Source organism: Temnothorax nylanderi, unplaced genomic scaffold (genome assembly GCF_030848795.1).
Source record: "Temnothorax nylanderi isolate EJ_2023f unplaced genomic scaffold, tnyl_v1.0 TNYL_tig0003_pilon, whole genome shotgun sequence".
Lineage (NCBI taxonomy): Eukaryota > Metazoa > Arthropoda > Insecta > Hymenoptera > Formicidae > Temnothorax > Temnothorax nylanderi.
The window spans coordinates 1,541,826-1,560,174 of NW_027249065.1; the positions used below are offsets into that span (position 1 = coordinate 1,541,826).

The window sequence follows — 18,349 nt, forward strand, 5'->3', positions numbered from 1 at the left end:
TTCGCGGCGATGTTAAACTCGCGCGATTTTATCTCCCACGCTAAGGGCAAACGATGTAATTTGAATAGATCTCGGTCCTCCGAATTTTGTTAATTGTACCACTCATTTCAAAGAGAAACTTATTCCGAAAATGGAATTTTGCTGTAGACTCTCTTTGAAAGCAGAAAGCTCTATTTTCTAAGCGTTAAAAACAAAGAAATGAATAATTTGAAATTATCTCTGCAAAATGGGGTTTAAATTCAAATTCAATTATTCCCGACATTATTATTCGACGGTTTTTAATCGAATAATCGTTTAGAACAATTCGCTATAGTTGAAAAACAATCGAACGGCTCCAAGCATTATTTTTCGCTAACTATGTTTACCGACCAGCGATTCGCTTTGAAGTGAACGGTTTAATTTGGTCCGGCGGCGAGCACCTGGTGTTTCTGTTAGGCTCTCGAAAATAGACACGGACGCCGAATCAAACGGCGACGCCGTTAATCCCGTTCTAGTCGATCGACGACGCGACGTCGCGACGTTAAAAAAGACGTCTCGGAGGAATTCGCAGCGCGAGCCGTCGGCGTCGCTATTCATAGAATATACCCATCGCGCGCAGCACGCCGTAACGGATAAACCTCCTTTTAACAAGGATATCGCAAGTGCGGAGAAGCAAGGTTTTTAAATATTTCACAGAAACGTGGAAATCACTTTTTAAAGCACGATTATTGCGCGATTGATTTTTTTTCCCCCTCTTCGCGTGTTGCTCTTTCGTTTTCGCGTATCGCGCATTCTCGACGCAAATGAAAAATTTCCGCGAGCACTCCGATCGCGATTTTCTCCCCAAGAGTTCACCGTTAATAGCTCGCGCACGTCCGTTTCAACAAAGCGATTATACGGGCAGGAGTCACTCGCGCGGCAACGCGCGCGCGACAGAACGAACTCCGGGCGGTCCGTCTGCTCGCTCGCATGCACGAGCGTACTGCGGAATATCGTTGCGGCAGGAAAACGACGAGATGAGTAACAAAGGGTGTGCCCGTAACGAGCTCTCGCGATGTAGGTCGTTCACTTCGCGCGACGCGAACCGGCGCGTCGCGAAAACTGGAGTCGGAAGCGGACATAGGGCGTCTCACGCCCACACGCGTACAGGCGTGTGCATATATACACACACGCACATACAGGACGACGAGCTGCTCCGGTTAACGACGTCTCATCCGATTTAATCCCGCGGCTTAGTTAACGCCGGTGGAAACGCCGGAGCACATAACCGGCGCGAGGTGAGCCAGAGAGCCGACGGTTCTCCACTTTTACGTTTCCACCACGCCAAGAAATTCCCGACGCGCCGTTTCGCCCATTTCGAGCCGTCACTTTTCGTGGCCGCGGTAATGAGATTGCCCGCTTTAGAGTGGGCTCCTTAATCTACAGATGGATCCGCGGAGCAGATTATCGCGTATCGCCGCCGCCAGCGCCGGGGCGAGGTGAAAATCTGCGGGACACGAGATACGCCCATCACGGATTCATAAAGTGACGAATTTAGGACGCTCTCCCACGCCCGAAACATTCCCGTGACTGTCCCCCAGACGGCGAAACAAATATTCACCGAAGTCCTCCTACGCGTATCCTATCGCGCGAATATTTTCGTTATAATTAATACGGCGTTAAACAAACTTGTGAGCATTATGGGAATGCATTATACACAAAATTCAAATAGACGAATAAAGCACGTATAGCGAAGAAGTAATAAAGCAAAATTCCACAGCATCGTCGCTCGAATTATAAAGCGTCTAGATTTTTTATTAGCGCGACTATACTAAAATTTCTCAAATTCCACAATCCACGAGCAGGAACATTTCTCTGAGATCCTCTCTCAGGGCTAATACTGTCGCGAACGAGATAGAACAAAAACGAGTACTTATAGGTACATAGAGAGGCAATTTACTCGCGCGCGTCGAATAATCCTTAAACGCGTCCTCGTATATACCGTGAAGTATACCTGCGACGCATTTCTCGAGCGGCATTGAACTCCTCCGACCTGGCGATTTTAATCTAGAGCGAATTTTTCATCGTCGTCGCAATCGCAGTTGGAAAAAGTCGCGACGCCAGGCACGGCGCGCGTCTTTTTATTTCACTCGTATAATCCGGTCTTCTCTCTACCTCCGCGTTTATCCGTGCGGCATCTTCGATTTGAGGCGCGAAGCAAACTCTTGTTCTCATTACTCTCGCGAGATAAGGTCGAACCACGCGCGCGCGCGCGCGCGCGTATGCCCCCTTCTGATTACACACGTCTCCGTCGTTCGCACGTCGCGATCGAGTTGCGAAAGATGATCGGCGATGCCTGCGGTGCCATTCGACACCCACCCTCTTAGTGGCGCCGTATTGTAAGTGCTATCGATGTAAGTACATCGTAGACTGCCAGAGAAGCTCAGGAAATACAACCGAAAAAGACATTTATAGAACCAATCAATAAATTGACGCTCAAACCAAATCGAAATGATTAAATCGCGGAGAGTATAATTGATAGAATATATATATAGACGCGCTTACTAAACAGAATAATTATTCTATTTCTAGTTACAATACCCACTTAACTGAACCTAATTACACCTAATTACGCCTAATTAAATCTTGATCGAATCGCGACTAGGATTTTCGGTCATTGAACATAAATTGTTACTCGATAAAGAAGTTTATAAAGAGCTTTATAAATTATCCTCAAGTGCCCTGATAACGGAGTTTTGGTTCTTCACTCTCTCTCTCGTTTTATTCCGCCAATAAAGTACATGAATATTCACTTCATTCTGTCCTCAACGAATAAAATTTTTCAAATTGTGCGACGCGCAAATTTTAACCCCCAGCTCGTAACTCTCAATTCACACTTAATAACTTGTCGTTCTTAATGTGTCTCGGCTCGCCTAACTTTTATAGCTCTCTCAATCTTTCAATTCTGAAAGTATTACCGGTATTACGCATGATGCAGTTATAATATATCAATCATATATATATATATATATATATATATATATAATATAATTATTAAATTATTGGATTATTTACTTTATTACAATTTAATTATTTTTATTCGCGTACGTTTCCGTTTCCAATCCTAACGCGCATCGCGATAGACAACTACGATTCGTGCAATTTGGACTTCGCTGTCGCGAATCTCATATCGAGGAAACTGCGGGTAAACCAACTGAATTCCCGAATACAAGCACCGCCGTTGCTGGTAATGGCGAAGTATGGGCGCGAAAAGCTTGTAGCGAGAGATCTCCGGCGCGCGCAGCCGGTTTCCTATGTCGACGATGCTGCTTACGTCTGCAACTCGCGCACATACCGCAGATAGGTATCCCGATAACCCGTTATCGCGATTCGCGATATACAATGTGCACGCCGTGCGCCAGAAGACGCTCGACAAGGCACGAAATAATCGAGCGATCGGACGCGCTCGTAAATTTCGCGCGTGATCGGCGGACGGAACGTAAACGTGCGCGGGAAGAGTAATTATTAATTAACCGTTTTGCAATCGTGATCCGCATGCAACAGGAGTTGGATATTGAGAGTTTCAGCTCTCGAGTTCAAAAGAGAGAGAGAGAGAGACTCGGGAGATTCAATACTCCAGTTATAAACTGAGATAGTCACGAATGAGTCAAGCCGACACAACGCCGAGGCTATTAGTTGAGAATTAATAAAAATGGAGAATTACAAAAATATAAGACTCGTAACGGAAATATTATGTACACGTTATTATCGAGCGTTCGCAAATAACCGAAACTCGTTATCAGCTCGTTTGAGAGCGATGTGACTTAAGCGCGTTATCGGATCGCGCAAGGCCACAGGCCGCTCTCGCCTGATAACGCACTAGAGTCTCTGGTTATATTGCAAACTAAGCAAATGGAATAAGCCCCGGTGTTTTTTCACGGTACTTGGTGTATTTGCGGTCTATTCTGACTTTTATGAGGCGGGAACTGAAATTTAATTGCCCGCGTCAATCACGCGCCCAGAGAAAAAGGAAGATATCCCCGCGGAGGAATATCGAGATCGACCTCTAGAAAAAGGGGTGCGAGCTGGCGCAAGCGCAAAAGGAACCGTGTATCCTTTGAAGGAACACATTGATTTATTCATTTGGAGATTAATTCTCGGGACAATTCATTCTTGTGTTGTCGGAGAAAACACCGGGTATTAACGGATCAATTAGCGCTTTTAGCTCTCCCTGTCAGCCGACGGGTGACAGCCGGCGGGCGATTAAATAATTTTCGCTTAGGGCACCGATTATGCACCCCTTCCAAACAACATACGGCGCGTACAAATAAAAGATCGGCCGAAACTCTGCGGTTCGAGAGGAGCTTCGTGAAACACGAAGGAAAAAGGCGGTCCAGTCGCGGATGCCGCGACCTACTTCTCCATCGGACAAAAGCGTTGCGCGATGGCGGTTATTAGGAGGAGGGATCGTTATAGAAGGGGTTGAAGCCCTGGAAAAGAGCGGACGTGAGAGTGGGAGAGACGTGTCCTGCCTCTCTACCCTTTTCGTCGGCTCGTTAATCCCTTTCTCTCGCCCGCGAGCGAGTGCCAGCGGTGGCGTAAACGCCCCGATTCCGGGTGTCGTGCACACAACACCCGGATCGGCCGCCAATTCCCGTCTCCCGAAAATCCACCGACATCCGCGAATTCAATTTACGAGTCGCTACGTGCGTCGCAACCCCGCGCGATACTTTCGCCGGTTATACATCCGTACGTTTTAGTTTATCTCGCTAAAGGCAGAGTGTACCGATGAAGAGCGATAAACTACCTTGCCTTTGGAAGCGATCTCTTTGTTGTCAAACTCTTTGTTATAATTGCGGTAACAAAAGTGTTACTATCTTTTGTTGTATACGCAATTTCGATAAAAAATAAAGCAGTTCTAAATCGCGACTAATTAGCTGTAACTAAAAAGACTAGACAAGCCCAGCAAGAGCTGTTTATTTTTATTTAGTGCGATTAAATTAATAATATATGACGATCTATTTACCGTTTATTTATCGGCAGATTTGCCGAATCGAGATAGATACAAGCGCGATATATATCGCATCATCGTAAACGAGGAGTTTTTCTCCGCGGGAGGTTCCCAAGTTCACGAGGGAATTTCAGGGAACGGTCGGAAAGAAAGGCGACGATGGGGTAAGAAGACCCTGGTAAGTCCGTCATAAAAATGTACGAAGGGTTTCTACGAGAGGAGAAAGAAAGTTCTAACCGTTCCGCCGCGAAGGCAAGAAACCCATGACACGTGAGAAACTTCGAAACATCTTTATTAGCGGCGTCCACGTGCTGCCCAAACTCCTTCCTCGTTGTCGCGTGTATTTCCTTTCCAAATCCTTCGCGAGACTCCGTTCTCTTTTTGTTTTTTCCTTCATACGCGCACGTAACGCCCGATAAAAGACACTTACGTCACCGTCGAACAATCCCCGTCGTCCGCGCTCCCGCCTTTCGTAATTTTATTCATCCCCGCGGGATTCCGCGGCACTTTTTTTCCGCGCGGATTAAAACTGCTTGTTTAAGAGTAAACAGCGGAGACCGCGTGACGATGTGTTTGCATGCGCGCGGCGGAAAACAAAATATTTGGCAAAATAGTCAACGTCCCGAAAAATTACGGCGCGCTGCACGGTTTAATTAAAAACCCCTGCGAGAATCTGCAGTAAACTTTACAGTTTACAATGTAACCAGTATATGTTTACCGACGCGCGCATCCTGCAATCGCTCTTTTATTTTATTATTCCATCAAATCAGCGCGCGGTTTGCCTCGCGGCCGACGTAACTACGATATTACCGATTTAAACACTGCACTGTTAAGAAAACGCGAATTGCCCGACGCGAAGAGCGAGAGGAAAAAAGTTATCGATTACCCGACTCGAATACATAATTAATCGTGCGCGCTGCTCCCGTCGTCAACGCATACGAAATACACGTTGTTTTAAAGTAAAAAGTACCTTTGAATGTGTGTGTGTGTGTGTGAGGTCTCGACTAAGAAATGAGAACAGATAAAGTTACTTATGGGAGCTTCGTGCGAAAAGGTAAGAAAATGTTTAACATGAAAGTCGTTAGGTCAATGTACTTACGCAGACAGTCTGCTGGCGTTGTGCTGGCGTTCTGCAACAGAAAAAATAAGAACGGCAAAATTAGCAAAATTAGTGTAGAGGCTTATTGTAGTCTGTCTAATTACCGGCCGCATGCATTACGTTAAACCGAATGTCCGGTGAGCGAATAATTAATGTGTTTGAATAAACAATGTGTCTAACTGGTAAACTCGTATCAAGTCAGTTTGACGCGAACGTTTTTCTTCCTCCATTTGTAATGGAGAATAAAAGAGACTCAAGTACGGTCTTGTATAATTAGGTCTATTTTTTATTGCTGGACTAATGTACACTCTCTGTACTTAAAGTGAAATAGATATATGTTTGCAATTTGGCGAAAGGGAGAAGGAAAGTTCTAGTGCAGCAATAAAAAACAGACCTATTAAATCTCTTTTTCAGTTTTAAGAATCTCTTCTTCAATTTTAGATGTTAAGTCTGCGCTCTTAGGAGAGAGACAACTTCCTAACGAGTCTATATAACTTTTATGTGAGCACATAGTGATAGTTTATTGTCAGAATCACCGTGACCCGAAGTATCGTGCGATTCAACAGGGGAAGTGCGGTTAACGACTTCGGGACAAGGCGAAAAGAGATCCAGGTAGGTTTGATGAAAATGTAGGTAGGTAGATGTATGAAGAAGCGGTTTGTCGTTCGACGCAACACGGTCTTTCGAACCGGGACCGTCTGTCGTGCGCGAGAAATTCGCCTTTAGAAATTCGATGACCTGCTTGCTGCCGCGACAGAAGGAGGAGGGGGAGGGGGGCAGAGGAAGTAACGATGAAAGGAAGAGGTGGAAGAGCAGAGAGCGCGCGCGGGTCGACCGGCGACCGGCATTGCGTAAACAATGGCGTACACGCAACGTGCACGCATGCACACACAACGCATGTCATGGGAAAGGGACTCGGGGGAGCCCCCGGACGAGTCGCTCTGCGGCATGAAAGCGGAGAGAGAGAAAGAGAGAGAGCGGAGGGTATACGCGGCGTTAAATTCGAAATATAGAGGGCTGAACACACCGGGGCCAGCGCGCACATACACCGCCCGTCGTTACGGGGGGCGCCGTAGTATTTTATCACCCTTATTTTACCACCACGCTCGTCTAATGTGGAAGCGCGTGCTTCGACGTTATTACGAAGCCACGCAAGAAATTGCTGCGGCAGCCGGAAATAATTCCGGCGAGAAGAGGAAGGGTTTCCTTATGTACGACCGAGAGATCTTTTACCCACCCCCTTGGATTCGTATTAGCATTAAACACTGAATAATTTTCTTTATGTCACATAAAATATGTTAAACGAGCCTCAACGAATAAATGCGTCAGACAATTGCCGTTTTCTCCTCTTTATACACTTTTGCGCGTTTTTTTTTAAATAGACGGGAAATGTGTTTTGTAAAGATATTGTCTTCCTGTTGCGCGCACATTAAATAATTTATATTCACGATCAGAAGGCACTCGGTTATAATGTCAATAAATGATTGTATAATTGCACACCGAGGTATTATTCATCGGCCGTCATGGCCGTCATTTCAACAATAGGTACGAAATTATCCGGCGACCTTCCGACTAATTATCAATATTCGTCACGTTGCAAATCCACAGCGGTCGACTCGGATGACTGCGATCAATCAGTGACGCAACGCGCAACAGCCGCCACTCTCGATGTCCAGGAAAAGAATTAGCGCCGAAGTATCACGAGGCCGTTGCGTATCTTATTAGCACACGTGTGTCAATAATCGAGTCGCGTTGACTCCGCTTAAATCTCTCAACGTGAAAGTTTACGCCTCCGTAATTCTCACCCGGTGTCTAAATAAAATATTAAGTGCTTGAACGAAAGGGGCAGGTGTCTGTGCGTAATTTAATAATTGTCTAGAAATACGGGCGGTGTTGTTTCCCGCGATTTTCCGCGCGACCAGCCGCAAAGACGAGCGCGAATGCGACTCGTATGAATAATTTCGCACGTTTAAATTTATCCACGCGCGGCGCGATCTATAAAATCACCGACCGATCCCTCCCCCCCCCCCCCCCCCCCCCGCCGCGGCGACCGGTCCAGAAACGCGGGGAACGGCCGGCCGCTCGTAGTCAGCTGGCGTGCTGATGATCATCGAGATTCGAAATTTGCCAGGCGGCGGCGTTCTCCAGGCGCGTAACAATGTCGACGTCGGGTCAACCCGTGCAATGCGCGCGCCCGCGCCGGTGCAACAATGCGCCGCGAATTCATCGTCGAGTTATCTCCGGCGGCGGCGAGGTCCGTGAGCCATTCGACTTGCCGTCGTCGTCGTCGTCGTCTGCGATCGATCGACCTATCAAGATCGAGCAAATCGAACGGGCACGGAGCGAGGGCGAACCGAACGACTCGATGTTGCGCACCTGATGATAACAGAAGATAGCTGACACCGCCCTGAAGTAGCTCGAACCTGCTGAACATGAGTTATCGTCCACGTTGCTGCCGCTGCCGTTGCTGCTTCTGTCTCATGTTACTCACGTTGTTCGCTGCGCGAGTAAGACGCGGTCGTCCGGCAGCACGTTGCCAGGGATGCTGCGTCAAGATGCGTCTACTGGTGCTTAGGAATCCCCCGAAGGAACTCGACTCTCGTCCGATCACGTTAAATTCCGCACTCGCGAGATTTTTCAAGATAATTCGTCGATTCTTCAAGATTAAATTGAGTTTATTATCAGTCCTGGATTTTCGTAATTAGATTTTAACGGTGGGCTGAATTGAATTCGCACGACTCCGTTTACGAAACGGAGCTGTATCTTTAAGAGATATTTTCTTTTTGTTATCGAAGTGGATTACGGATAGTCTTGTTATCGCGCCGCACAGTGCACCAGCGTGGAATCGGCTTTATCTCAGGAAATTGCGAGAGGCGTCCGCTTGCCGCACACAAGCGGAGCATTCAGCGCACTTAAATACAAAGCTCACATTATCCGCGGGACATTGAAAATCCGCTCGCGCGCGCGAGGAACGAATCGAAACTCGCGCCACACACGCGAGGTTGCGCGGGTAGAAAAAAAACGGGCAAAAAGTTTTCTTCAAGGTTGCGTCAAGGAAACGTCAGATCAAGATCCACCGGAAACTCTATTCCAGCTGCGAGGCGTTCTCCAAAAGCCGGCCGATTTGCTCGATATCCACGTCATGGGCATCGCGAGGAAACGCTTCGCCCGTGAAGACAGGTGTGTCGGCGCGCGCGAAGAAATTCTTCAAGGTCGCAAAATTGCGAGGCTCCGAAACCCTCGGCGCGAACTTCGGGGCGCGTTTCGTTAAAACTTGCGTCCCGCTCGCGGAAAGTTGAGATTAACTTCCAGCGCCGTCGGGAAAAAAAAAAGAGGGAACGGAGCGCGCGGTATCACGGGTACGGCAGCGTGAAAAAAGAAGAGGGAGAGACCCCTCTTCAAGGTCGGCGGCGGGTGGATCCACGTTTCGCGCCGGAAGCGCCAACACGCCTCCCCGAGGCTCGCTTACACGTGAGCCACGTGAGCGACTGACCCAGACCCGACTAAATCCAGCTGGGAAAAGGTCCTCTCTTCGGGGTCATCTATGTACACACTTTACGGAACTTGGCGCGGCCGCGCAACGTCTGCCCCTCTTCTCGGAGGGGGTGAGCTCTGAAAAACGAGTGCGCTGGCGACACGTGTACCAGTCCGATCGCTTCGGCACTGCTTCCTCCTCGTCGATTAATTGTTCCTACTGCGTGCGGAAGGAAGTAATTGTCATTCCGGCGACGTTCGCGACTGAAGGTGACGCACGCGTGAGCACGCGTACGATGACAGGCAGACAATAAGGCGGTCAATAAGAACGCGCGGTCCCCCGTGAAATGGGATCTTATCTTCGGGGAACGCGATGCGCGTCGAGGCTTCACGCGCGCACTGCACTGATCGCGACACTCTCGCTGACGCGACTAATCGCGCCGAGCGAACGGATCAGCGGCCGTGAACAACAAGCGTCACGTCCACGAATTCAGATCGCCGCCCCCCTCGAAAACTTCCGGCGAATGTGCTCTGAAATTATCGATTTTGCGTCACTTGGCGTGACTCGGGGTTTCACTCGTTTATTAATACGTTGCACGGTACGAGGCGCGCAAAGTCCTTACTGCGCTTCACAAAGTCCGGAAATCTTAATTACAAATTTTTTTCGCTTTTCGCAACGATGCGCGAATGTAGATCGCGATATTGCTCGATGTCGCTTCGCGAGGAGTCGCGGAATGCGGTCGCCACGTGAGCGACTTAAAAAAGTCGTTGAAGAGATTCTTTTCCTTTGTGCTCGAGCCTCGGCGGGAACGAAACTCGTTTCGAAACCAAACTCCGATCGATGACACAGGTTTCCTCGTAATTTCTCGTCAACGTCGCCACGGCGCGGCGGTATACAATTGATCGCCGCGAAACAAATTTTAATGAGACGGTGATAACTCGCTGACGACAGCGAATGATAAATATGCGCGCGGAGAACGGAGGACGCTTTATGAAGAACGTCACGCGATATACTTCATCCGCGAACCAATAGGGACGCGCCCGTCAGTTGAACCTCGTTTTGAAACTCAACACCGATCGATACTGCGCACAACTTTGTCCGCACGTAATCCCCACCTCCTCATCAACATTTCACGGCGAGTAGAATTTAAATGAGCTTCAAGCTCGATGACACGCACGTTGATTAATTCAAGCATGCATACGCCCGATGATCGCACGCGCATCTCCGCTTTTGTTGTCGCTCGCGCTCTCTCTCCGTCAAATTGACCCCCACACGGCTTTTGCCACCGTGAAACACTTCACACTCGTGAAACGATCGATAACAGCGCAAACTTGCAAATCGCACGGTCAACACTTTTGGCCGACGCAGATTCAAATGTCACAACGCCAGGCTCGATGACACGCGACGTGCCTTCTCGTTCGCGTATTACGCAATCGATAGGGGACGAAGTAAAAACCCCTTGGTTAAAGGTTCCAATCTCCTTTTCACCCTCGACTTCGCCCGGATCGATCGGTGCTATAACGGCGCAACCTTAGGAATCCTCGTCGACTCGTCGTCGCTATGTGGTCTCGCTATATCGGAGCGAGCCCAAGTAGAAATTAATGGAACCTTCACGAAGAGCTTCTTCTTGTCGCACTCGCAAACTTCAATCGTCTAGAACTGCGGGTTCACGCGGGGTTCCCGGTAACGTTTCACAGCAATACAATCGACCGCGACGGTAGAGAAATTTAAATCGCGCCAGCGCGAGCGCGGCGCGTACGGTCTTAGCGACGCGCGTCGGTTGACTGAAGCTCGAAGGGGCCCCTTCTAGTCGGGCGGCATCGCCGCGCGGCACGATTTTCTGCTTACTACCGCCGCTGCTGCTGCTCGCCGCTGTTGCTCGCTGCCGGGTGGCGCGCCGCGCCGCGCCGCGCCGGTGGTACGGTAAACGGGCCCCGGAACACGCGCCAACGAGAGGGGCCCCTGCGCGAACGCGAACGCGCGCAGCTTGGCGAGCAGACGGTCGCTTCACCTGCGCGAACCGAGGGCTTTGTTACGTATCTCCCCCTTCCCTCCCTCCCTCCCTCCCTCTTGGGCAACGCGACGACGGGGCCCGTTGGGATCCGCGTCGGGGCCCTACGAGCGAGGCCGACGCAAGAGCGAGAGTGCGCCTATATACCGTTCGCAATATCGCGCGCCGTCGAACTGCTGTCGTCGGGGTTGAAGAACCCTCCTTCGGAAGCGGGAAACTTCGGCAAGCGGGAAGCTCGGCTCGATTGAGAGATTTATGCGTGTTTAGGTTGCCAGGGGAAACCTTTCTCCCCGGGATTTATCGACGATCCCGCGCGCTCGTCGTTGACTCTTACACGGGGTGAAATACAAAGGTAAATACTACTAGGAGGATAAAAAAAATCTCTCAACATGTAATTCTGGGCGTGACTTTCGATTCGCAGGTCTTAATTTGCCGATCCATTTTCGAGACGAATACGAGAACGTTTACCCCGAGAGGGCAATAATTGAATCGAAGTCACGGAAAATCTTTCGAGCGTTTGTCTTTGTTAAGTTCCTCCTCCTCGCTATAACTCGTTGTTTATCGCATAAGGAAGGGAATGTATGTTTCCGACATTCGCGTATAGTGTACCGATACACTGTTTATAGCGGCTTGGATTTCTGCATTCATTCCCCCGGCCCTTACAACTTACTCTCGTATTTCATTGCGCTACGGCTTTTACGAGCAGTGGAAGTTTATCGCGGAATCCGAGCCGCGACGTGACTAAACTCGGCTCGAATTAATGTATTCAATGACGCGAGGTTCATCGATGATCGGCGCTGCAATTGCTTGTTTAACTAGCTCCAGTTTATACCGACTATCCACCTGATAGATTATGCGAGTTGACAGCATTAAAACCAATACGGCTTACAAAGAAAGTGAATAAATTAGAGATAATTATTTAGAAATATAAATCCGTAAACTGGGAAGATTTTTAAAATATATTTTCCTTCACTATAGACTTTATAAATAATAACGCTTGTACAACGATTCGGAGCCGAATTATATTTTTGCGATCGCTATCGAGTCTGCGTATCGTGGAATAACGCGAACCCATATATCGCTGTGTATCAAAACTTTATATTTTTCTAGAAAACTTCAATCATATTTCAACGTTCCGAAATTTGCATTTTACGCCTCTCTCCCATTTCCACTTCATTCTACATACATATATATTTTATAACATTTCTTTATCTGTCGCGAGAAAGTTGTTCCGAAACAAGATTGTCTGCTTTCTTCCCGCTGTTGAATTATGTGCGCCGCTCGTTACTTCGATTTCCCGAGCTTTTTCAGGACGATCTCGCCGGGAGGGGCCGTGACGCCTCGTAACGATAAAACGCTTCGCGCGCACGCCGGGGCGGTGATGTATCGCCCCGGAACGAGCCGGAGCGAAGGAACAATGAATAACCAGCGATCGACGGTGCGCGATGCATCGCGCGATGCGAACGGCCGATAACGATAATTACGAGAGAGCGTTCTCGCTCTCTTTAAAAAGCGACCGCGCTGTCGGGACGCAAATATTGTTACAACGCGGCCGCGGCGGCCGCGCTCGTGCGCCTTCTTCATCGAGGTGGAGTGTGCCTTTACACCCACCGAATCCGAGGCGTGCCGTGTGTCGCGCCGCGAATGCAACACACACGCCCGACGAGAGCGCATCGTGTATAAGTGGTACTCCGATGCATCGAATAAGGGCCTTCGCCTTTCCCCGTGCTTGCCGGCCTACTCGACGCACACCTGAAGCATTCTCGAGGCGCCCGCTGGTTTCCTTACCCCATTACCCCTCTCCCCCTCCTCCTCCTTCTCTCGACTCGGTCGAGAGTGCGAGGGTGCGGAAATGCGTACGCCCCGCGATTCGATATGCATCAGAGACGACACGCTAAACGCTAAATGCTCGATCGAAAATGAAGCGCCGTATAACAAGGGCTTTGAAATTCACCGGCGACGCGGGCCCGAGCGGATTGTTAATTAAAACGACGCGAGTGTGTTTCAGGCCGTGGAATATTAATATTCAAATTATCTACGTAAATCCTATCAAATTGACGGCTCGAGATAAACTTCGAATTTTTATATAAATACGTTTTCAAACCGGTAGAATGCGTACCATTTCATAAAGTTTGCACGACGCAGAAACGATTGCGTTGCAATATTTAACCACCGTAATTATCCTGGATTACCAATATGAAGCTTTTAATACGCATGCAGAATTATACAAACAAATCTGAAAAAACTAATGAAATTAACAATTTCTACTTACATTGCGTTTATTTTTCCTACACAGATAAAAAAACCAATATTTTTTTAACAGCAACGAGAATTATGCAAAAAAATCACTAACGACTCCGCGTTGCGAATCCAGAATTATTTATATTTGCACAATCATTTTTGCGCCGTTACACAAACGGGAATTTTTCCGAAAGAGCGCCTCGAAAGTTACTTGAATGCTACTACGAAATGAAAAGTTCGACGGAAATGTTCGATGGCCAGTTGTTGCTCGTACACGCGTATCGATCGATGTGTTCATCCGGGTGCGCGCGCGCGCGCGCACGCATTCACGACCTGTGTTTATGTTAATGTGTGCGTGCGTGCCGGCCGTGAACGGAATCGCGTCCGTGTATTATTAAGGCGTATAGTTAGAGCCGGCACACGCCAGGACGGCGTATGGCGGCTCCGCGTGCACCTGTTTGACCAAAAGGATATCTGGTTTGGACCACCTTGCCTCCCCGTCACAACTCTGTCTTTCGCTCCGCGCTCCGCCGTCTTCGCCGCCCTCTCTCTCTCTCGTCCTCCTCCGTCTTCATCAGCCGTCATAATTCTCAGTATTTTTCTCCTCCCGCTCCCGCGTCTCGATAGGATAATCCACGAGGAGAAATCGTGACGCATTATGCGGCCTCGTTCCCGAAATTAGGTCCCCGAAAGCAGACCAGACGTCGATATGACCCGAGGGCAAGCGATTTGGCGGCCAAGCTTCGTTATTTTGATGACGAGGGGATGACGTTATTCCGGGAATAAAAATCCCCGAACTCGCCCTTCCGCGCCGATCTTCGTAAATATCCGCCGATTAAATACTTATTTTTTTCTTATGTCGGGCAAAAATGTATTCTCAACCTCGGCGAGACGCGATCGATGGAAAATTCATTTGTATCTCCGGCGAGCCGAGCGAGACGTTTCTTTTTATAGTCGCCCCATATGGGCGATCCTATAGTGCGTATTAATTACGCCTACTGATATCCGACTTCGATAATTGATTACGTTTCGCCTCCTTCGTTGCAACCGGCAACGCGATGCATCGCGCGGCACGCGCATTACGTTTATTGGCGCGATACGACGAATTGTTTGCGCGCCGCTATCGCGATGACGCGGATAGAGTCCGCCGATGATGGCGATAAGTCATTCTCGACAGAGATCTACGACCCACACCTCCTGCCTTTTCCACGCGTAGTAATAGTGCACGGGAAAACCTAACGCAGAAGTTGCTATTTAAAAGCGTGTTTTCATCACACCTTCTATTCTGAACTGACGAATCATCGATTGGAATGTTATCGGAAGTTAACAGTAAATATCTCCTATCACATGTGCGGGAAAGAATTCTAAATTGAGCTTTGGAGCCTCAACGTCGATGAAGAGTCATATTTCGAAATGTCATCCTGTTAATATATAATTCACGCAATTTTGACATATTCACGATGTAGAAAGCATGACTTGCAAAAGCGAACGTTTTTATTACAAGGCTGTCACTGGTAATAGTGCTGATAACAGATAACAAGTGTCAATTCCTTTGTTTACTATTAAAAGAATTATCTCAAAGTTCTTGACAACGTATTTTATCGAAATACCGTAACCAGCGTTCCACGATGTCACCTGCCGTGTTAAGAGAAGAAACAACGTTGCGGACCAACATATGCATTTCGAAATTAATTAACCACAGCTGGGAGCACAAGCTGATAGCGTGACTTGGATTCTTCCGATCGAATATCGCAAAATGTCGTGCCGCAATTACGAAACTTATTTAATTTTGATCCACTTGCAATATAACAGTCGCATAAAATGAACGACGAATTAACATTTTGATTATAAGGCTGGTAAAAATAAACATAAGCACGGAAGCGAGCTGTGTTTAACATGACTATTTCATGTTTTCGACAATACTTCGCTATTTTATTGAAATACCGGAATGTGCATTCGTGATATTACTACAGGCGATGTCGCTCCTTGTTAAAAAGGAACATCGTTGCGGGTAATACACGGGCGTTTCAAAATTACTTCAGCATAGCCGAGAAACGTAAGTTGTCAACGTGACCTAGATTTGTCCGTGGTGCCACTACGAAATTCTGAGTCACTTCCAGGTAACCGATTGCCTCCTCGCATACGACGTCATGTTAAGCAATACCTTTCATTGTTGTTCGGCCGGCTGATGATAGGGAATTACTTGACTGTAACGCTTAATTTGCATCCGCAGGAAAGAGCGGCGTGCTGACGAAGTAAACGTAGGCGAAACGCGAAGAAGTGCATTACCGAGGCATAATATCAAAAGAGAAGAGCCGACAACAAATGCGACCCCTCCCCCTTCCCTCCCCCTCCCCTCCCCCTCCCCTCCCCCTCCCCTCCCGCCCGCAAATAAACGGAACGATGTAATTATGTAATGTCGTTCTATACTGTCTAGCGAACGCGATCTGCAATTACATTTAAAAAGGGAGGATACATTTCCGTTCTAAATTCTGAAACTTCTAAATATATTAGCTTACAATTTGCTGAGAAAAGAAGAGACCTGCAATTGTTATGTTAATTAATAATGTCCTTTACTAATTTTCTTGACTTCATTCCACTTCGCGACTCCTTTTGATTTACGCAAGGAACAATCTATCGCATTACTTCAAACAAAAGGCTGAACGTTATTTTTTCAATTTTAAAATGGAGTAGACAATAAAGAAACTTTGGGCCGTTGTCCGACAAAGGGCAGCTCGCATTTATTGGCAGGTTATTCGAGTTTACCTGTAAAAAGCTCTCGCTTTTTTTTTTCGCGTTATTAAGTGCAGAAGAAGCGAAGCTACGCGTGACAGCTTTGTTATATATAAACAGTGCAATAAAAGCATGAGCGAAATACGCTCTTTTTATCAATAAAAGACAAGTAAAATAAAGTCAAATAAAACTATCAAACGGTTTCTTATTCACTGAAAAACCTACCCCCCATTGTCACTTTGTTTTCTAACAACGATGTTGCAGCGCGTTAGTTGAGATCCAAGACCACGATAAGGGGGAAGAGAGAGAGAGAGAACACCCAGAGGGAGTTGTGACTTTTCTAAAATAACTCGATTCTAAAACGGGTTAAAGGAAAACATTACGTGCCGTCCGTTTTTGAGTGGAGGGTTGTACAAGAATACGTAAAATGTCATACGGTCGGCGAAATCTGAGTCTTTTGTGTCAAAAGAGGGAATGGGGAATATCACGTCGGAAAGGATGGGGCAAGCTGCGCCATATACGCGGGCGGGATGCGAGGGAAAAACGTGAGTCGACATGTGCCACCGGCCGGCGCGGCGCGAGACGCGGCGCATGGCGACGACCCAGTTTGCCGGCACTCCAGGGCGTCCCCCGATGCGGAATCGACTTGCATAAACGCTATACCGCTACCGGCGGGCGGCTCCTTCGAGCTTATCCAAACGTATCTAGAGCGGCTTTGCATCTCCATTCCGCTTGGCCGGGTCGTCCCGCCCGCAATTGCGAAATGTCCCGTCTGCGTCGTCGTCGGGTTAGGTTCGGTTTTTCGAGGGGCCATCTCTCGAGCGAGCGTAAAATCGCGAAACGAACGGGGTCCGGCATTCGACAGAGAAATGGATTCTATCTATTGGAGACACTTGGTCCCTTGCTTCGTCCAATCTTTCGTGTTACGACGCAACGCGATAAACCGCGATATATCCCGCGAGAAAAGTGGAAATTTTTACTTCGGGCAAAATCAATTTAGAAAAAAAAACATTTAATATTTTCCGCATGCATCAATAAAAAAGAAAAACAATAGAGATTTGCGAAGAAAAATAAAACTTAAAAATCGTTCACGGCGAAACACGGTGATGCTCGCGTGTTTCTATTACGTTCATTTGCGTCGTAGGAGAATGTGCTGAGGCTCATTCACCCGCCAGGTGCATAGTGCTCGTCGTCTCGGGCCAACGAATGACGATGCACAAAGTCGGCCAGGACCGTGGCACACGTCAACGCGGATAGTTATTAACGGGTTGCGCAGCGCGACGACGCGATATTCTCGGGAGTTCTCGTCGGTCGGAGGCAAAAGTTATCCCGACTTCGGAAACTTCTCGAGGAGGGCTGCTGGATAACTCTCTCTATCTCTCTCTCTCTCTCTCTCTCCCTCCATCCCTCTCTCATCCTTTGGAGCACTTTGAGTTTTGATGGTTTCTGACCCGCGCACGACGTGAACGAGGTTGCAAATTCAACACCGTTGCACGTGGTTCGCCGCAAGTGCATCGTAAAAGAAACGATACATATTGCGACAGGATGACGCGGTGCAATTCCCGGATCGAGAGCGCAGTATGTTCCGAGCAAGAATGTTCGCGGTAAACATATATGGCTGATACTGAATGCGATAATGAAGCTTTAACCGCGTTTGAGGATTAGGAAGAAATGCAGCAATTTTCGAAGCAAAGCAATCGTGAGTGGAACGAGATGTAAAATGAATTATTTATTTTAGAAAAAGTTCTACCCTTGAAATATCAGAAATAGACTTTCAGGGTTTTCTAAATATTAAAAAAATAAGTTTTGAATATTGCCCTT

General features: G+C 47.9%; 1 protein-coding gene across 8 annotated transcripts in view; it reads right to left on the bottom strand.

Annotated features, from left to right (window-relative positions):
• Positions 1–18,349, bottom strand: part of Lilli (AF4/FMR2 family member lilliputian) — a 205,543-nt gene that overhangs the window by 20,598 nt on the left and 166,596 nt on the right. For 7 of the 8 annotated variants that reach the window (XM_071703782.1, XM_071703811.1, XM_071703792.1 and 4 more), the window contains one exon: positions 6,069–6,099. In XM_071703782.1, coding sequence (XP_071559883.1) covers positions 6,069–6,099 — 31 coding nt within the window. Of the gene's footprint in view, positions 1–6,068; positions 6,100–8,444; positions 10,717–18,349 lie in introns of those variants that run through there. The other variant, XM_071703848.1, reaches the window with a different exon arrangement.